The following is a 21,707-nucleotide window of genomic DNA, read 5'->3' on the forward strand; positions in this document are numbered from 1 at the left end:
AATTGATATTTGATTGTCTTATGAGAAATAGAAAAAAGTTCTTTGATTTACAGACGGGATTCCTGATATCCTTATGCATTCATTACTTTATTTCAATGGCCTTGTGATATTTTGTGGGCACTGCTACAGGTGTATGGTGAAATATTTACTGAATTCCTTAGAGCTCTTCATTTGTTAATAGTCAGCTATTACAGCACCCATGTTTTTAAGATACATGCCATTTTCACAGTTGAATGTTTTTTTCATAGTCTCCAAGGATTCTTCATCCAAGGGGGGCTTCCTCTGGCTCCCAGGCTGGAGGAATTTGTTAATTGTGGGGATGTGGCTGACCCTGGCCTTGAATTCCTAGGATGCAAAAGGATATTATCCATGAGAGAAGACTGAAGCAAAATAAACCAAGTAAAATGTAAATGGGGGTGGTACAAATGGTTAACATGCTCGACTGCTAACTGAAAGGTTGGAGGTTCAAGTCCACCCAGAGGCACCTCTGAAGAAGGGCCTGGTGATGTACTTTGAGGGGAAAAAAAAAATCAGCCATTGAAAACCCTGTGGAGCACAATTCTACTTGGGTACACATGGGGTTGCTGTGAGTTGGAGTCAACAGCAACTGAAAAAAAAATTCTAAAATGCAAGAGGGCATTATCCATGAAAAAAGAATATAGCAAAGTAAACAAAGTGTAACATAAATGAGGCACATTTTTGCATGTGGGGAAAAATATTTAAAATTTATATTCCCACTGCTGGTGGAGGTGGAGGTAAAATGGGATTTCCATATATTGGGTGGCATTGCACAATGATACTATCCTTGTAGAAAGTAAGTTAGCAATATTTCTCCAGAACCACAAAATGTCCAGAGGCTGTAACCAAGCAATCTTGTTTTTAAAATTGTGCCCTATCGATATAATCTTACATGTGGAAAAATCTGTACCTGTGAAGATGCCTTTGCAATGTTATTTATAAAAGAAAACGTGCCAGAGTAGCCTGATATTCAACTAATAGGAGAAATTCCTCGTTTTTCTTATGTCATAAGCATTTTTTCATGTTGTTACATAATCTTTGAAAATGTAACTTTAAGTGGCTGCATAAAATTCTACCTGATACATGTCTCCTTGTTTGTGTGGATGTACCTCAGATATTGCCATTTAGGTCGTTGATGACTTTTACTACTAAAACTTAGGTTATTCTGAGCACAATCCATGGAATATTATATAATCATGAAAAATTACAAAAGTGTATGTAAAAGACTATATAAAAATGAGACATTAAATAACAATATCAAAACATGCTTATAATATAGTGTGAGGTAGAAAACTGAGGGTGCAGAATTGTCATAACTCTGATTACAACTGTTTTAAATAAGCATATTTTAAAAGATGGCAAAGGAACCCACAGATGTAGCAAAGTGTTTTAGAACTCAGGCATCAGACAGACTGATGTTTGAGTCCCAGACCTGTCACCTGCTAACAGTGTGACTTCAGGAATGTTATTTAACCCCTCTGAGCCTTGTTTCCTGTCTAGTTTGAGAATGGAATGAATTCAGTGAGGTAATGCGCGTTCAGTGCTTGGTACAGTGCCTGGGATATTATAAGAGTTCAGTCAGTGTTTATTGTTCTCAGGTAATAGCTGTGTTAGGATATTATCTTGTTTCCCCCCCATTTTATCTAGAAGGAAGCAACTTTTATTGAGGTTCTACTACATTCTAGGCAAAGTCTTTGATATTGATCTTTGACTTATGCCCAGCAAGAAGCCTGCCCCAGATTCCCAGGGTGGTCCAGGTGACCCTCATCTGTTTTCTGACATTGTTTTATTTTTTAATTTACTATGTTATATTGAAGCTATCTGTCCTTGTCTTTTCTCCCCCTCCCCACCCCAGGTATGTCCCTTTAGAGTACCTTTGTATCTCTAGCACAGGTTTTGGATAAAGAAATTAGTGGATTCTTAAATGACGATAAATTCATTCTCCCTGCAGTTCTTAGAAGCTATTGAGATAGCATTACCTGCAGCAGAGGGAAACCTGAGAGGACACTGGGTTTGCACTCTTCAGCCATTAAGATGACTTCAAGGAGCTGTATGTCAGCCCAGCTCAGCCGATTGCCCACAAGAAAATCTTGCCCATGGTCTCTTAGTGCCTGCATGATAGTTGAGAAGGAGAAGGTAGAAGATTTAGGATCATAACTAGCATAAAATTTAAAGTCAGCGTGATTTGACAGCAAGTCTTCTAAAAGTCCAGAAACCTGGTTTCTAGTCTTTGCCGCTGGCTAGCCGTGTGACCCCAAGCAAACCTCATTTTTCTGGAGACCCCAGCTTGTTCATCTGAAGGAGGTTGGAATATTTTTTTTTTGTATATATGCACACATATATATAATTTATTTGTTTTTGAGAATATACACAGCAAAACATACACCAATTCAACTATTTTGCATGTACAATTCAGTGACACTGGTTACATTCTTCGAGTTGTGCAACCATTCCCATTTTCCTTTTCTGAACTGTTCTTCCCCCCATTAACATAAACTCACTGCCCCCTAAGCTTCCTATCTAATCTTTACGAGTTGCTGTTGTCCCTTTAATCCCAATAGATAGATCTTAAAAAGCATAATGCTCAAGGTAGACATTTTTTACTAGTTAAGCTAAACTATTGTTTGGTTTTAAGAAGATTTCGGGGCATATTTTTGGTTTAAGGTTTAAAGATTATCTCAGGGCTTTGGTTTCAGGGATTCATCCAGCCTCCATGAATCAAGAAATCTGAATTCTGTAAGAATTTGAAATTCTGTTCTGCATTTTCCCCCTTTTGATGAGAATTCTTCTGTAGCATCTTTGATCAAAATGTTCAGTAATGGCGGCTAGGGAGTTTAGAATAATTTAAATCCACCCAGCGTATTTTGAGCATGGGAATTACCTTGGTCTTGTGTGCTTCCTCCCCTCCCCCCATCTCCTTGCACCTACCTTGTGAACCTCTATAGAATGACTTTACTCCATAGCTTGAATTTGTGGCTTCTCCAGGTACATAAAGACATTCTCTCCTTGCACCATCTGAGGGCAGGGTCCTGAGGTTTGCTGCTCTTTGAAGACACTTTGTTTGCAGGGAGAGCATCATTCTCACAGGGACCCAAGCCTCGCTTTTCTAAACAAATGTCCTTCTAATAAGGCTGTGACATATGGGTCACTTAGAGTCAAAATCGACTGAATTGCAAAATGAAAGATTGGTGTAGTAGATCACTAAGGTATGCTGTAGCCCTGAAACTCTAGGATTTTGTGATACTTGGGCATAGGATCAGGCATTGGAGAAATTTGAATGCAAGCTCCAACTTTATTAGTTGTATGACATTGGGCAAGTTACTTCGCCTCTTTAAGTTCTGGTTGCCTCCTCTGAAAATGGGGATAACAACAGTACCTATTTGATGGCGTTTTTATGAAGATTTAATGAGGTAATAAATGCAAAATGGACAGCATTTTGAGTCATCACCATCATTAGTACTTTGTTGATGATGTCGCTATTATTACTATTTTTAGCCATGAGCAAAGTCTCTGTACTTCATAGGACTGTACAACAAACACTTGAGTCATTGGAAATGGTGGGGCACTAAACATCCATTCCATTGTCAATATTAGTAAAGTTATAACAGAAAAATCTCTCAAATTATATGCTGAGTACAAGTGAATATATTGTCTTTTAAATACTTTTGAAGCAAGTGATGTGGAGAAAACCTGGGGTCTGGAATATTCATGGTTTGATCCATTTTGGTGCTACGGACCTGATAACTCACTAAATGCAATCTAAAGGAAAGGTATGTCAAGTACATATTTATTAAATAATATGTATTGTATGATTTAGGTCCTAAGATTGTTGAGTGTGACACATATTTAAATTATGTATTAAATCATTCAATTAGGACCATCCTGTAACTCAAGCCAGAAAGGATGGATTAAACCAGTATTGCAGGTGGGTTTGAAAAACTCATCAGTCTTTTTTTTTTTTTTTTTTACCAAATTTTAACATCTTCATCTTGTACCACATTCACCCATATTGTAATGAATGCACCTGGAGGTCAAAAGTATCGATAGCTAAACAAGACAGCCAACCCTGGTGGTGGGGATGGCACTATTTACTTAAAGCTCAAGTTCCCCCCCCCCGACATTATTTTTCAGCTGTTAAAAATGCAGACAGATGAAAAATACAGTGTTTTTTTTTTTTTTTTTTTTTTGGGGCTTGTTATTTATTTATTTTAATTTTTTTTTTTTTTATAATAACTTTTATTAAGCTTCAAGTGAACGTTTACAAATCCAATCAGTCTGTCACATATAAGTTTACATACATCTCACTCCCTACTCCCACTTACTCTCCCCGTCTTGAGTCAGCCCTTTCAGTCTCTCCTTTCTTGACAATTTTGCCGGCTTCCCTCTCTCTCTATCCTCCCATCCCCCCTCCAGACAAGAGTTGCCAACACAATCTCAAGTGTACACCTGATATAATTAGCTCACTCTTCATCAGCGTCTCTCTCCCACCCGCTGACCAGTCCCTTTCATGTCTGATGAGTTGTCTTCAGGGATGGTTCCTGTCCTGTGTCAACAGAAGGTCTGGAGAGCATGACCGCCGGGATTCCTCCAGTCTCAGTCAGACCATTAAGTTTGGTCTTCTTATGAGAATTTGGGGTCTGCATCCCACTGCTCTCCTGCTCCCTCAGGGGTCCTCTGCTGAGCTCCCTGTCAGGGCAGTCATCGATTGTGGCCGGGCACCAACTAGTTCTTCTGGTCTCAGGATGATGTAGGTCTCTGGTTCATGTGGCCCTTTCTGTCTCTTGGGCTCTTAGTTGTCATGTGGGCTTGGTGTTCTTCATTTTCCTTTGCTCCAGGTGGGTTGAGACCAATTGCTGCATCTTAGATGGCTGCTTGTTAGCATTTAAGACCCCAGACGCCACATTTCAAAGTGGGATGCAGAATGATTTCATAATAGAATTATTTTGCCAATTGACTTAGAAGTCCCCGCAAACCATGTTCCCCAGACCCCCGCGCTTGCTCCGCTGAGCTTTGAAGCATTCATTTTATCCCGGAAACTTCTTTGCTTTTGGTCCAGTCCAATTGAGCTGACCTTCCATGTATTGAGTGTTGTCTTTCCCTTCACCTAAAGCAGTTCTTATCTACTGATTAATCAATAAAAAAACCCTCTCCCACCCTCCCTCCCTCCCCCCCTCGTAACCACAAAAGTATGTGTTCTTCTCAGGTTTACTATTTCTCAAGATCTTATAATAGTGGTCTTATACAGTATTTGTCCTTTTGCCTCTGACTCATTTCGCTCAGCATAATGCCTTCCAGGTTCCTCCATGTTATGAAATGTTTCAGAGATTCGTCACTGTTCTTTATCGATGCGTAGTATTCCATTGTGTGAATATACCACAATTTATTTACCCATTCATCCGTTGATGGACACCTTGGTTGCTTCCAACTTTTTGCTATTGTAAACAGAGCTGCAATAAACATGGGTGTGCATATATCTGTTTGTATGAAGGCTCTTGTATCTCTAGGGTATATTCCGAGGAGTGGGATTTCTGGGTTGTATGGTAGTTCTATTTCTAACTGTTTAAGATAACGCCAGATAGATTTCCAAAGTGGTTAATACAGTGTTTTTTAAAACACTTTTTCTTAACTTTTTAGAATATTGCATGGAGTTCTGCTAAGGTTTGTAAACTACCCTAAAGCCCTAATATTACCCTATGTATTTTAGAAATAATATCCATTGCCCTCCCCCCCCCAACAGCTCTCTAATTAGTATGGGATCCCCTCACCCCAAATCCTGATTATAAATGGCTCTATTTTACTCCAGGTTGTATCAGATAAATCTGAAATTCTTCTATCAGCACCAGAACTACAAATAGTGATGAAGTTAAGGCATGAAATCTTGAAAAAAAAAGGAAGGGAGGGAGGGAGAAAGGAAGGGAGAAAAGGAAGGAGGGAAACCCAGAAGACTAAGGCAGGAAGGAGCAGGTCAGATGTATTTTATAATTGCAATTGAAGAATTTTGAGCTTTCACGAAGCGTTCTGGGATCTTTCATCCATCAATAAAATTCTTCCTCTAATTTTGTTTTTCTCCCCCTTCCTCTAAGTCATAAAGGAGGGCAGAAGTTTGTTGTGTACCTTCTCATAAACAGGAAAGAATCTTTTAGTGGCTCTTTCGAGAATGTAGTCAAGGCTCATTTTCTTCTCTTCAGGCAGAGAGAATGGAAAGAGCATAATCATATCATTCAGGTCCTTCAAGCCTTCCACATACATGTCGATCCTAGAGAGAAAGAGTGATGAGAAGAAAGAGTTTGCAGAGAAAGGGAACTATTCTTGAGCCAAAGAAACATTTTAAGCAGTGCCTCAGTTCACCTGCCTAGTTACCAGGGGTCTCAATGTTCCACGAGCCCAGTTTTTCTGTCTGCATGTTGTTTCTCTGGATATTAAGAAAAATCTGGAAGGTAGGAAAATTATAGGACTAAAGTGTATTAATGATGATGTGTGGATGTGTCAATGTTAACAATGAAAGGCTAATGTCGGAGTCCCTGCAGATGGTTAATACAGTTGACTGCTGACCAAAAGGCTGGAAGTTCAAGCCCACACAGAGGCACCTCTGAAGACAGGTGATCTCCTTCCAAAAAATCAGCCATTGAAAACCCTGTGGAGCACCGTTCTACTCTGACATACATGGGCCATCATGAGTCTGAGTCAATGACAACTGGTTTTTTCCTGGTAAGGTTCATGTTAATTAAAACACATACATACAAAATATTAAAATAATCCCCAAATGGTAAATTAGGTAAAGATTGTATTTTGTTATTTAAATGTTATAATAATGGTGAAATAATTTACACTGACACATGTAGAGGAAGGCTTCTATGCTGCCAACCATCTCTACATCCAAATTGAAAGTTCTCAAACTTAGTAGGCTAATTCAATGGGGCACAGAACTTACCCCCTAACATCAGCTTACCACTTGATGCCACTCAAATCTCTATGGCAGAATGAATGGAAAGATGGGTACTATGTTTGGCAAGGCATTGTGGCATAATGAAAAGAGTGCTGGTCTGGGCATTGGGAAATCTGAGGCCTGGTCCAATGAAAGAAAGTATCTTAATCTCTTTGAACCGTAGTTGCTTTAACTTTAACCTAGGATAGCAATGGGTGTTTGTGGAAGGTTTACAATGGCCTCAGATTCTTTACTCCTACTCCCATTGAGAGTCAAAGACCTCTCCCCTCCTTTTGAACCTGAGCAAGGCTTGGTGACTTGGTGGACCAATAAAATGTGGTGAAAGTAATTTTCTGAGACTTCCAAGGCTAAGTCACAAGAAACCTTACAGCTTCCACATGGGCCTCTTGGAATGTTATCTCTAAGAGAAGCCAGATACCATGTAAGAAGTCCGACCACCCTGAAAACTCCATGCTGTGAGGAAGCCTAAGCTAACCACATGTGGACAGAGAGAGATGCCCATCCAGCCTCAGCTGTCCCAGCCCTTTACTCGTATGTGCCAGACGTTAGAGTGGAGAACTGCATGAGTGACAGTGGGTGAGAACCACCCAGCTAAGCCCTGTTAACTCACAGAACTGTGAGAGAATGTTCCGCAATAAAAGATAACCATAGGGAACCATTCTGAGAATCAAGGTTGTTGTGGGATTACATACTTGAAAAGTTTTAAAATATAAAATTTTCAACACATAGAAAACTTTATAACAGTGATACACCAATGAAGGCATTTTAAATATTAATTCATTTTTAATTTATGAACATTAGTTCTGTTAATATACCATAGACTGCCAGGAGAATGCACAGGTCTGTCTTGGAAGAAGAACAGCCAGAATGCTCCTTAGAAGCGAGGATGGCAAGACGGTGTCTCACATACTTTGAACACGTATCAGGAGGGACCAGTCCCTGGAGAAGGACATCGTGCTTGGTGAAGTAAAGCATCAGGGAAAAAGAGGAAGACTCTCAGCGAGATGGATTGACACAGCGGCAGCAACAACAGGCTCAAACATAGCAAGGATTATGAGGATGGTACAGGACCAGGCAGTGTTTGGTTCAGTTGTACATAGGGTCACTTTGAGTCAGAACTGACTCGATGGCACCTAACAACAACAACAACAACAACAACAACTGTTCTGACATGCGTTAAACTAGGGTTTCTTAGAGAAATGGCTGATCCCAGGTCTGGAGCAAGAGGTGTATAGGATTAACCTGGATCATCATGTCACACCAAGTAACAAGGAAGCTACCAGAGACCACTGGGGTCAGATCAAAAGTTCCTAGGAGCCACTTGGTTCCCACTGGGCAAAGGTAGGACATTTCGAGCATCGATGATAACAACTGTCTTTCCTATAGGAATCCGTATCTCTAGGTAATCAAAAATAGATGAAGGGATGTTTTTCTTTCTAGAAGTATTCCAGATAATAAATGCAGAGGAAGTGTAGCCCTGAATATCAATGATTACTAATATCATAAAGGATAGACAGACTTTTTATGCTCCCTAACAGAGGAATGCACCAACACTATGAAGTAGTCTTGCAAAAACCGCTAAAACTTGAGTCTGATCAAGCCTCTAGATTCAATTACCAATTTGCAGGAAATACAGAGGATAGAGAAAAGTGTTTAACTACACTGTAGGATGCAATCAGCAGAAAGTTGGCAGTTAGAAGCTACTAAAACACCAGAGAAAGTTTATGTTGAGATTTTAAAATACGAGATCAATTTAAAAATTTTTACTGCGTTAAAATTTTTTAAGCTTCTGAAAATATATACGTTTTTAAAATAAAACAACAGCTTAAGCTATGAGACATTTATTTAAAACACACACATCACTTAGTAAAAATGAAATATTTTTTCTCAACCAATATTTTTCTAATTTTGTGCAATAATTTACAATTTAGGGTTGCTGTTTTGAACTCCAAGTAAGACAAGGCCATTTTGTCAATTTATAGATGGGTCTGCCCATTGCTAAAGGACTGATGTGTGCAGGTGAGAATTAACTAATCTCTGGGAGGGTGGGTTAGATATCTGGTGTGATGATAGACTAACAAGGTGGTTTCCAACAGCCATTTCCAGAAGAATTAGTTTCACAGAGTTAACCGTTACGGTCAAGTGGGTTCTGACTCATAGCAACCCTACAGGGCAGAGTAGAACTGCCCCAGAGTGTTTCCGAGGCTGTAAATCGTTAAGGAAGCAAACTGCCATATCTTTCTCCTGTGGAGTGGCTGGTGGGTTCAAACCACTGACATTTTGGTTAGCGGCCAAGTGCTTTAACCACTCTACCACTAGAGTTCAGACCCCCCGCCCCTCAAAAAAAAGTTTTGAGTCTGTATTTTTGTGATTTACCCCATGGGCTACTCCCATCCAGTGGGCGTAAACCCAGACAGAAAGCAGATTTCCTTACAAAAGTGTTTGTCCTTACTTTATACATGAGAGCTAGCTGCTTAACACTAAATATACCCCAAAACCCACTTCTGTCGAGTCAATTCCAACTCATAGCAACCTTATAGGACAGAGTAGAACTGCCCCATAGAGTTTCCAAGAAGCGCCTGGTGGATTTGAACTGCCAATCTTTTGGTTAGCAGCCATAGTAGCACTTAACCACTACGCCACCAGGGATTCCAACACTAAATATAGAATCCAAAAATTAAAACTCTGTAATTGGCCATGAATTAATGATTGTTGAAGGTAAATGTTGTGTGCATAGAGTTTGCTATATTATCCTTTCTCCTCTGGTATGAGTTTATATTTTTCCATTATAAAAAGTTAACAAACAAGAGAAGAATTTTTTGCTAATTTGTGAAGAACTATACTAGATAGGACTGCTCATAAACCTAAAAGCTAGCTTTTATTTTAGTTTTGTTCTAAGCAAGAAATGATTATTGTACCAGGCTTGTTCCTTCAGGTTCCTTCCGTACAAGTCGTATTTCGCAGCTATGTATCTTAGGATGGCTCTGGTTTCTACCAAATTCATTCCATCGATTTCAACCATGGGCACTTGTTCATACATCAGACTTCCACCTTAAAATCCACAAAGAAAAGTTGGATTATTTACTCTCCCAGAGTAGGCACTATATTTTTTTTTAAATAAAGGTGCTGCAAAATGGGATTATGTTATCAAATAATACCAAAATCTTCTTAGGGACTTATCTAAAAGGAGGAACATTTTTCCATTCATTCATACAAAAATGTATTAAATGCAAGCTATGATGTTGACATACAAAGCTTTCTTTCTGATCAAAGATGTCCCTTTTTCATTACTTTCACTCCATTCCTATGGCCACTCTATTAATTTAGATTCTTTTTACCTTCGAACTACCACAATAATGTCCTAACTGTAAACTTAGCCTCTCTCCAGATTTATAAAAAACAACATCAAACAAACAACAGACCAGTTGCTGTTAAGTGGATTCTGACTCATGGCGATCCCGTGTGTGTTAGAGTAGAACTATGTTCCATAGGGTTTTCAATGGCTGATTTTTCAGAAGTAGATTGCCAGGCCTTTCTTCCGAGATGCCTCTGGATCGATTCAGACCACCAACCTTTCAGTTAGTAGCTGAACACCTAAGTATTTGCACCACCCAGGACTCCTTCCTTCCAGGTGGGCCTTTTTTTTGAAAAATTTATTTAGATGAAGATTTACAGAACAAACTAGCTTCTCATTAAATAACTAGTACACATATTGTTTTGTAACATTGGTTGCCAACCCCACGACATTTCAACACTCTCCCTTCTCAATCTTGGGCTCCCTATTCCCAGCTTTCTAGTGCCCTCCTGCCTTCTCGTCCTTGTACCTGGGCTGGTGTGCCCATTTAGTCTCGTTTTGTTTTATGGACCTGTCTAATCTTTGTTTGAATGGTGAACCGCAGGAGTGACTTCATTACTGAGGTAAAAGGGCTCCAGGGCCCATACTCTTGGGGTTTTACCAGTCTCTGTCAAGCCAGTAAGTTTCGGCTTTTTTGTGAGTTAGAATTTTTTTCTACATTTTTCTCTAGCTCTGTCTGGGACCCTCTGTTGTGATCCCTGTAAGAGTAGTCAGTGGTGGTAGCCGGGCACGATCTAGTTGTGCTGGACTTAGTCTGGCAGAGGCTGTGGCACTTGTGATCCATTAGTCCTTTGGACTAATCTTTCCCTTGTGTCTTTGGTTTTCTTCATTCTCCAGATGGGCCCTTCTTATTCACCCTACATGCACTCCCGGAGTTGTTTTCCAGAGGTTATAAGGCTCTGCTTAAAACTTGTCCATGACCCCCTTCACTTATAAGAGAATGACGATTAATCTCATCAGCCTGAATTCAAAGTGCTCCTTGAAGTTTGCTTCCATGTACCTTCCACACATTATTCCTCACCACTCACCAAATGAGCCTCCCATCCCCTTTCTCTTCCTTTACCCCATCAGAACCCAGTGCTCTCCCATCTGAGTGTCAGCTCTCTGTTTTAGGCTTAATTTTTCAACCTTCCAAGGAATCTTTGCATTAAAGCAATGGCTTAATTCAAAAGAATGAATAGACTCTCTCTTTTCTCTTTCTGTCCGTGTCAGTCTGTCTGCCTTGGCAGGACAAAAGTAAGGCTGGCCCTGTACTTTCCCATTTAACACCTTAAATTGAGCCAATTTTCCTCTCCATTGTCTCCCATTTCTTTGGGCCAGCTCCATGCAAGATATTCCTGGCTTTTCTGCCCTTGCCGCCAGGTCTAATAGTAAAGACATTCTCTGCTTCCTAATTACATCAGTCAGAGTCCTACTGGGAGACAACCACACCAGCCACTTTAGCAGAGAGAATTTAATATAAAGAATAGGTGCAATTACAGAAAGTAGACATCATTCTTAGGGCTGAGAAAACAAAAGGACGAAGTTGGAATTATTACAATTAGAAGGTTGCAAGATCCAAGCACTGCTTTCCTGACAGAGGGATATTGATAAACAATGCCTATGTAATTTTTACTGCTCTGGTGTAGAATGCAGAAACCCTGGTGGCGTAGTGGTTAAGTGCTACGGCTGCTATCCAAAAGGTCTGCAGTTCGAATCCACCAAGCGCTCCTTGGGAACTCTGGGGGGCAGTTCTACTCTGTCCTACAGGGTTGCTATGAGTTGGAATCGACTCGACAGCACTGGGTTTTTGGTGTAGAATAGTTGAGTGTGTGCGTGGGGAGGGGGCGAGGGGGTTGTCTGCCTTTCATAGTAATGGAGAGACTGTCTCATAAACTTGGTCTAATGCAACATCATGAGTAACAAGGCTTTTTCTCACCTTGGATTAGTTTCTCAAATTCTTCACGTGTTTCAAAAAGTTCTTCTTCAAACTAAAGAACAAACACAGGAATATATTGCCGTCATCATTTTTATTGTTATTACTGTTGATAATCGTGATAGAAGGAAAAGGCAAAGTCACCAATTAAACCAATTTACGAGTAGCTCTTGAACCCATGCTGTCTGTTTCTGAGTCCTGTAAAACCAAAGAAGTTTTCATATAAAACCATAACAAAGGGCTTACTTTGTTATCTGGTAATAATCTAACAATAGAACTGAATTAACTCAAAAAACCCTTTGTGGCATTATTTAAGGAAATGTGAATCAAGGTGGAGTTTATTACTGATGATTTCAAGATGTATTTCTTTGTCTTTAGTTTTCGGTCTTGTTAGATTATTACCAAGTAACATCTGGACACTTTCTTTTTAAAGTACACCCACAAATTGAACATATAAATTTTGCATAGTATAATTTTAATATAACATTTAAAGCAGTGAGATTTTCTGCATTATTTTCTAGCTTGATTAGAGATCTACACACCCAGCACATAACTGGAAAATATTATATTTTCCGAAAGATCCCAGTCTACCTCCTTTCCAACAAAAAATGAATAATTAAAAGAATTTGGCCATTTATTGCTTTGTAAAAATTGGGTCATCAGACAAAGAAATGACAAACTCAAGGTTTTTTTTTTAATTTTATATTGAAAAGTATTTAATGTCCCCCAAAACAAATAGTATTTTCAATAGGTAGTCTTTGGGTTCACATTGCCTCCTGTGCAGGTTTTACTGTATTTTGTTCTGGTCTAATTCTAAATAAAAACTGAGGTTTGAAAAACAATAAAAATTAATGAACAAGAGTCTGCCTCTGTTTCCGCCCCTCTCTGTCTTTGTTTTCTCTCTGCCTCTGTCTTCTGTTCTCTCTCTCATTACCATCTATTTATCTGTCAATTATCCATCTCTAAATGGATGAAACAGCACACAAGTTGATGCCGTATATTGTTGGGTAGAGGTTGCTTAAGGATAGCCAACAGGGGCATAGGCAGAAGATGGTGATCCAACTGAGTTTTTTTTTTAATAATTTTTATTGTGCTTTAAGTGAAAGTTTACAAATCAAGTCAGTCTCTCACACAAGAACTTATATACACCTTGCTACATACTCCCAATTACTTTCCCCCTAATGAGACAGCCCGCTGTCTCCCTCCACTCTCTCTTTTCATGTCCATTTTGCCAGCTTCTAACCCCCTCTACCCTCTCATCTCCCCTCCAGGGAGGAGATGCCAACATAGTTTCAAGTGTCCACCTGATCCAAGAAGTCCACTCCTCACCAGCATCCCTCTCTAACCCACTGTCCAATCCATGTCTGAAGAGTTGGCTTCGGGAATGGTTCCTGTCCTGGGCCAACAGAAGGTCTGGGGGCCACAACCACCAGGGTCCTGCTAGTCTCAGTCAGACCATTAAGTCTGGTGTTTCTATGACAATTTGGGATCTGTATCCCACTGCTCTCCTGCTCCTTCAGGGGTTCTCTGTTGTGTTCCCTGTCAGGGCAGTCATCGGTTGTAGCCAGGCACCATCTAGTTCTTCTGGTCTCAGGATGGTGTAGTCTCTGGTTCATGTGGCCCTTTCTGTCTCTTGGCCTTGTAATTACCTTGTGTCCTTGGTGTTCTTCATTCTTCTTTGATCCAGGTGGGTTGAGACCAATTGATGCATCTTAGATGGCTGCTTGCTAGCCTTTAAGACCCCAGACGCCACTCTTCAAAGTGGGATGCAGAATGTTTTCTTAATAGATTTTATTATGCCAATAGACTTAGATGTCCCCTGAAACCATGGTCTCCAGACCCCTGCCCCTGCTACACTGGCCTTTGAAGCATTCAGTTTATTCAGGAAACTGCTTTTGGTTTAGTCCAATTGTGCTGGCCTCCCCTGTACTGTGTGCTGTCTTTCCCTTCATCTAAAGTAGTTCTTATCTACTATCTAATTAGTGAATACCCTTCTCCCACCCTCCCTCCCTCCCCCTTCTCGTAACCACAAAAGAATGTTTTCTTCTCAGTTTAAACTATTTCTCAAGTTCTTATAATAGTGGTCTTATACAATATTTGTCCTTTTGCAACTGACTAATTTCACTCACCATAATGCCCTCCAGGTTTCTCCATGTTATGAAATGTTTCATAGATTCCTCACTGTTCTTTTTCGATGTGTAGTATTCCATTGTGTGAATATACCATAATTTATTTATCCATTCATCCACCGATGGGCACCTTGGTTGCTTCCATCTTTTTGCTGTTGTAAACAGTGCTGCAATAAACATGGGTGTGCATATATCTATTGGTGTAAATGCTCTTATTTCTCTAGGATATATTCCAAGGAGTGGGATTGCTGGATCGTATGGTAGTTCTATTTCTAGCTTTTTAAGGAAGCGCCAAATTGATTTCCAAAGTGGTTGTACCATTTTACATTCACACCACCAGTGTATAAGTGTTCCGATCTCTCCACAGCCTCTCCAACATTTATTGTTTTGTGTTTTTTGGATTAATGCCAGCCTTGTTGGAGTGAGATGGAATCTCATTGTAGTTTTGATTTGCATTTCTCTAATGGCTAATGATTGTGAGCATTTCCTCATGTATCTGTTAGCTACCTGAATGTCTTCTTTAATGAAGTGTCTGTTCATATCTTTTGCCCGTTTTTTAATTGGGTTATTTGCCTTTTTGCAGTTGAGTTTTTGCGGTATCATGCAGATTTTGGAGATCAGGCGCTGATCGGAAATGTCATAGCTAAAAACTTTTTCCCAGTCTGTAGGTAATCTTTTTACTCTTTTGGTGAAGTCTTTGGATGAGCATAGGTGTCTGATTTTTAGGAGCTCCCAGTTATCTAGTTTTTCTTCTGCATTCTTAATAATATTTTGTATACTGTTTATGCCATGTATTAGGGCTCCTAACTTTGTCCCTATTTTTTCTTCCATGATCTTTATCATTTTAGATTTTATATTTAGGTCTTTGATCCATTTTGAGTTAGTTTTTGTGCATGGAGTGAGGTATGGGTCTTGTTTCATTTTTTTGCAGATGGATATCCAGTTATGCCAGCACTATTTGTTAAAAAGACTGTCTTTTCCCCCATTTAACTGTTTTGGGGCCTTTGTCAAATATCAACTGCTCATATGTGGATGGATTTATGTCTGGATTCTCAATTCTGTTCCATTGATCTATGTATCTGTTGTTGTACCAGTAACAGGCTGTTTTGATTAATATGGCGGTATAATAGGTTCTGTAATCAGGTAAAGTAAGGCCTCCCACTTTGTTCTTCTTTTTCAGTAATGCCTTATTTATCCGGGGCCTCTCTCCCTTCTGTATGAAGTTGGTGATTTGTTTCTCCATCTCATTAAAGAATCTCATTGGGATTTGGATCGGAATTGCATTAAATGTATAGATCGTTTTTGGTAGAGTAGACATTTTTATAATGTTAAGTCTTCCTATCCATGAGCAAGGTATGTTTTCCCACTAATGTAAGTCTCTTTTGGTTTCTTGCAGAAGTGTACTGTAGTTTTCTTTGTATAAATCTTTTACATCTCTGTTAAGATTTATTCCTAAGTATTTTGTCTTCTTGGGGGCTGTTGTAAATGGCATTGATTTGATGATTTCCTATTTGATGTACTTTTTTGTTGGTGTAGAGGAATCCAACTGATTTTTGTATGTTTATCTTGTATTCCGATACTCTGCTGAACTCTTCTATTAGGTTCAGTAGTTTTCTTGGGGATTCCTTAGGGTTTTCTGTGTAAAAGGTCATGTCATCTGCAAATAGAGATACTTCGACTTCTTCCTTGCCAATCTGGATGCCCTTTATTTCTTTATCTAGCCTAATTTCTCTGGCTGGGACCTCCAACACAATGTAGAACAAGAGTGGTGATAAAAGGCATCCTTGTCTGGTTCCTGATCTCAGTGGGAAAGTTTTCAAGCTCTCTCCATTTAGGGTGATGTCTGTTGGCTTTGTATAAATGCTCTTTATCATGTTGAGGAATTTTCCTTCTATTCCTGTTCTGCTGAGAGTTTTTACCATGAATCGGTGTTGAACTTTGTCAAATGTCTTTTCTGCATCAATTGATAAAATCATGTGATTCTTGTCTTTTGTTTTATTTATGTGGTGGATTACATTAATTGTTTTTCTAATGTTGAACCATCCCTGCATACCTGGTATGAATCCCACTTGGTCATGGTGAATTATTTTTTTGATATATTGTTGAATTCTATTGGCTAGAATTTTGTTGAGGATTTTTGCATCTACATTCATGAGGGATATAGGTCTATAATTTTCTTTTCTTGTGGTGTCTTTACCTGGTTTTGGTATCAGGGATATGGTGGCTTCATAGAATGAGTTTGGTAGTATTCCATCCTATTCTATGCTCTGAAATACCTTTAGTAGTAGTGGTATTAACTCTTCTCTGAAAATTTGGTAGAACTCTGCAGTGAAGCCGTCTGGACCAGGGCTTTTTTTTTTTGTTGGGAGTTTTTTCATTACCTTTTCAATCTCTTCTTTTGTTGTGGGTCTGTTTAGTTGTTCTACCTCTGTTTGTGTTAGTTCAGGTAAGTAGTGTGTTTCTAGGAATTCATCCATTTCTTGTAGGTTTTCAAATTTGTTAGAGTATAATTTTTCATAGTAATCTGATATGATTCTTTTAATTTCTGTTGGGTCTGTTGTAATATTGCCCATCTCATTTCTTATTCAGGTTATTTGCTTCCTCTCCTGTTTTTCTTTTGTCCGTTTGACTGGTGGTTTATCAATTTTGTTGATTTTTTCAAAAAACCGCTTTTGGTCTTGTTAATTCTTTCAATTGTTTTTTTGTTTTCTATTTCATTTAGTTCAGCTCTAATTTTTATTGTTTTCTTCTGGTGCTTGTGGGTTTCTTTTGTTCTGTTTCTATTTGTTCAAGTTGTAGGGATAATTCTTTGACTTTGGCCCTTCTTTTTGGATGTGTGCATTATTGATATAAATTGGCCTCTGAGCACTGCTTTTGCTGTGTCCCAAAGGTTCTGATAGGAAGTGTTTTCATTCTCATTAGATTCTATGAATTTCTTTATTCCATCCTTAGTGTATTCTATAATGCAGTCTTTTTTGAGTAGGGTATTGTTCAGTTTCCAAGTGTTTGATTTCTTTTCCCTGCTTTTCCTGTTATTGATTTCCACTTTTATGGCCTTATGGCCAGAGTAGATGCTTTGTATTATTCCAGTGTTTTGGATTCTGCTAAGGCTTGCTTTATGACTTAATATGTGGTCTATTCTAGAGAATGTTCCATGTGCACTAGAAAAGAAAGTATACTTGGGTGCTGTTGGGTGGAGTGTTCTGTATACGTGTATGAGGTCAAGTTGGTTGATTATGGCATTTAGATCTTCCCTGTCTTTATTGAGCTTCTTTCTGGATGTCCTGTCCTTCACCAAAAGTGGTGTGTTGAAGTCTCCTACTATTATTGTGGAGCTGTATCTCACTTTTCAATGCTGATAGTTTGTTTTATGTATCTTGCAGCCCTGTCATTGGGTGCATAAATATTTAATACGGTTATATCTTCTTGGTGTTTTGTCCCTTAATAATCATTGTAGAGTGTCCTTCCTTATTCTTTATGATGGATTTAACTTTAAAGTCTATTTTGTCAGAAATTAATATTGCCTCTCCTGTTCTCTTTTGATTGTTGTTTGCTTGATATATATTTTTCCATCCTTTGAGTTTTTGTTTGTGTCTCTAAGTCTAAGGTGTGTCTCTTGTAGGCAGCATATAGATGGATCTTGTTTTTTTTAATCCATTCTGCCACTCTGTCTCTTTATTGGTACATTTAGGCCATTTACATTCAGGGTAATTATGGATAGGTATGAATTTAGTGCTATCATTTTGATGCCCTTTTTTTTGTGTGTTGACAGTTTCTTTTTCCCACTTAATTTTATGTGCTAAGTAGATTATCTTTATGTATTGTCCTTTCCTCATATTTTTGTTGTTGGTTTTGTTTCCACTGAGTCTCTATTTTTTTCTTGTGTTTTATTTTGATGAGTAGGGTAGTTTGTCTCCTTTGTGGTTACCTTAATATTTACCCCTATTTTTCTAAATTTAAACCTAACTTTTATTTCTTTGTATCACCATAAGCTGTATGAATACATTTCTTAGTCCCTCTCTTTATTATTTTAATGTTGTCTTCTTTTATACGATAACATCGTTGTTACCCTGTTTTGAGCTTCTTTTTTAATTCTTGTTTCTTTTTGTTTGGATTTCCCTGTCTGCGTTGACTCTGGTTTCTCTGCCCAGTGTTCTAGTGTTGGGCTGATACCTGAGATTATTGATTTTCTAACCAAAAACTCTGTTTGGTATTGTAGTTTTGGTTTGGTTTTTATGAATTCTCTAAACTTCTGTTTATCTGGAAATGTCTTAATTTCATGTTCGTATTTAAGAGACAGCTTTGCTGGATATATGATTCTTGGCAGACAATTTTTTAAATGTGTCATCCTGTTGCTTTCTTGCCTGCATGGTTTCTGCCGAGCAGTCCGAGGTAATTCTTATTGGTTCTCCTTTGTAGGAGACTTTTTGTTTATCCCCAGCTGCTCTTATAATTCTCTCTTTATCTTTGGTTTTGGCACGTTTGATTATAATATGTCTTGGTGACTTTCTTTTAAGATCTACCTTATGTGGAGTTCGATGAGCATCTTGGATAGATATCTTTTTATCTTTCACGATATCAGGAAAGTTTTCTGCCAATAAATCTTCAACAATTCTCTCTGTATTTTCTGTTATCCCTCCCTGTTCTGGTACTCCAGTCACTCGTAGGTTATTTCTCTTGATAGAGTCCCACATGATTCTTAAGGTTTCTTCATTTTTTTTAATTCTTTTATCTGATTTTTCTTCAAATATATTAGTGCCACGTGATTTATCTTTGAGTTCAGAAATTCTAGCTTCTACTTGCTCAAATCTTCTCCTCTAACTTTCTTTTAAGTTGTCTGCTTCTGTAATTTCATTGTTAATCTTCTGAATTTCTGATTGCTGTCTGTCTATGGATTTTTCCAGCTTATTAAACTTTTAATTATGTTTCTGAATAATCTTTCTAATGCCTTCAATTGATTTATCTGTGTGTTCCTTGGCTTGTTCTGGGTATTGTCTCATTTCCTTCCTAATGTCTTGAAGGGTTCTGTATGTTAAACTTTTGTATTCTGGCTCTGGTAATTCCAGGAATGCACTTTCATCTAGAAGATCCCTGGATTCTTTGTTTTGAGAGCCTGTTGAGGTGATCATGGTCTGTTTTTTTATGTGACTTGATATTGACTGTTGTCTCCGAGCCATCTATAAATTATTGTGCTAGTTTATGCTTGCTTAGTGTGTCATAGCTTCTTGCTTTGCTTTGTTTTGGTATACCCCTATGGGTTGCTTGAGTGAGCTAGCTTGATTATTTTCACCTTTGGAGCTCTGATGTCCTGTCCCCAGATGGCTAGAGCTGTTATCAGGTATATCAGTCTAGGAGTCCATTCAGTTTTCTTGTATATATTCCGCTAAGGTTTCCAGGTAGCTGATCATCATGTATGTGGTACACACTCTGTCCTACAGTCTTAGAGGGGCAGGGGTGATTGGCATATATGCCGGTATCTGATTGCAGCAGAGGGTCACACTCTGAGCAAGGCAGGGGGCTGAGAACCGACCCCCGAGTGTCTCTGAGGAAAGCGCGTCCCTGTTCCCTAGAGTGTACAGGTGGGTGGGTTCTGCAGATGGACAATGGACACCCAAAGTTTTTGGTTGTGAGGACTGGGGGGTACCAGTTATCTTTGGACCCCTGTCGCGGGTGGCTGGGTGACCTGAGTGGAGCTACCAGTCCTTAGGCCCCTGATGTGGGTAGGTAAGGACCTTGTTTAATAGGAAAAGCAATGTCAAACATCAAATGCCCACCTCTCCACCGCACAGCTGAAATGGTTGTAGTCTGCCAACAAGGGCCTATTGTCCCGAAATAGGCCCCCACAGGTCCATGCAGAAGGGAAAGGTGCTCAAAGTCCACGGACCATTTATGCCTGGACAGGAGCCGCTTCTGTCCAGAGCCCCCCTCCCCCCCCCCCCCCGTTTAATGCAGCTAGCAAATTATCTTTTCCCCCAATTGTAATTTTTTTCCTTCCCCAAGGCCAGGAGGATAGCTCTAGGTGCTCAGCAGTGCCTTTCTCAAGCCCAGGGAATTCAGCCGCTGAAGCCGGCTTGGGGGTGGGGGGACACATTAAAATACACACAAGTACTTGGCTTTTGCCAAGAGTGCCGTTCTTCTTAGGTTCTGGAGGTGTGAGTAGGCTGTGTGGCTGGCTGCTTCTCCCTGAGGAAACTGCAGCCGAACGCTAGTATCAGTCCACTGCCGCCGCTGCTCCAGAAATGGTATGTGAGGGCTCGCTGCGATTCAGGTTCGGTAACTACTCTCCACTTCTGAACCATCTCTTCCTTCCCCTGCCCCTCAGCTCATTTTCTAAGCTTGCGTTTGAAGCTCAGGTCTCCCAACTTATCACAAATATACTCGTTTCACTTGTTTTTTTCTGGTCTTTGTTGTAAAGACTGCTTGCCGGAACCGTCTGTCTCTTCCGCCATCTTGGGCCCACCTCATCCAACTGAATTTTAACTTTATGTGTTAATTTTTTATTTTTAAAACAAAATTATATGAATATATCGCCTGTGTTTTTTTTTTTTTTTTAGACTGAAGGCAAATATTCCTTCCCACTTCCTTTTTTCTCTTACCTCAACTCCAGCTGCAGCCAGGAGCCAGCGGATGCTTTCCATTCTGCCTCGTCCATTGAAGTAGTAAAGCTTGGGCTTCCCAGCCATGCTTAAATGTTCCTGAAAAACAGCAGAGACTGATTAAGACTCAGTATGCAACCTTTTTACATTGTGACCTTGCCCCTTCTTGACAGAGCAAAGGTCTTTACAACAGTCCTCACAAAAGACAGGTCTGTTTGGAATACTAAGAGCCCTGGTGGTGCAGTGGTTAAGCACGTGGCTGCTAACCAAAAGGTCAGAGATTCAAACTTATCAGCTGCTCTGAGGGAGAAAAAGGTGGCAGTATGCTTCCGTGAAAGATTTGCAGTCTGAGGAACCCTAGGGGCAGTTCTACCCTGTCTTACAGGGTCGCTACAAGCTGGAATTGATTAGACAGCAACAGGTTTGGTTTTGGGGTTTGTTTTGGTAGCAATATTAGAGAGAAAGAGAACGAGAGTGAGAAAGCCAGACCAATGCAAGGGATTCAAGAGTCAGACTCTGACCAGTTTTTCCTCCTGTGGCAGGTGGCAAGATTTGAGCATTCCTTTTTCTCTCTCTTTTTCTGTATACGCCCTCCACCCATCTGCTGCCAGGACCAAGCCTAGACTGGAGAAACTGTGGGGCTAGGGGAGGCCAATGTTTTTCACTTTCCAAATTAATGTTGATATTTTAATTCTGGCATCCTCCAAAGCCTGGAGAAAGAACCCAGGAGGATTTTCAATGACTCAAT

General features: G+C 39.6%; 1 protein-coding gene across 1 annotated transcript; it reads right to left on the reverse strand.

Annotated features, from left to right (window-relative positions):
* Window positions 1–174: 174 nt before the first annotated feature.
* On the reverse strand, window positions 175–21,046 carry LOC126069964 (glutathione S-transferase-like). Its single transcript, XM_049873656.1, has 6 exons — window positions 20,960–21,046; window positions 12,238–12,289; window positions 9,883–10,015; window positions 6,133–6,274; window positions 1,998–2,129; window positions 175–345 (listed from the first exon to the last, which is right to left on the reverse strand). Exons 1-6 carry the CDS (start codon window positions 21,044–21,046, stop codon window positions 175–177), a joined length of 717 nt encoding a protein of 238 aa, XP_049729613.1.
* Window positions 21,047–21,707: the final 661 nt, after the last annotated feature.

Source organism: Elephas maximus, chromosome 1, assembly GCF_024166365.1.
Source record: "Elephas maximus indicus isolate mEleMax1 chromosome 1, mEleMax1 primary haplotype, whole genome shotgun sequence".
NCBI classification, from domain to species: domain Eukaryota; kingdom Metazoa; phylum Chordata; class Mammalia; order Proboscidea; family Elephantidae; genus Elephas; species Elephas maximus.

Coding starts and splice junctions, on each gene's coding strand:
- LOC126069964 (XM_049873656.1), bottom strand. CDS start 21,046: ATGGCTGGGAAGCCCAAGCTTTACTACTTCAATGGACGAGGCAGAATG. Junction 10,016..12,237: donor ATTTGAGAAACTAATCCAAG/GTGAGAAAAAGC, acceptor GTGGATTTTAAG/GTGGAAGTCTGATGTATGAA. Junction 2,130..6,132: donor TCTTTCCTGTTTATGAGAAG/GTACACAACAAA, acceptor ACTATCATGCAG/GCACTAAGAGACCATGGGCA.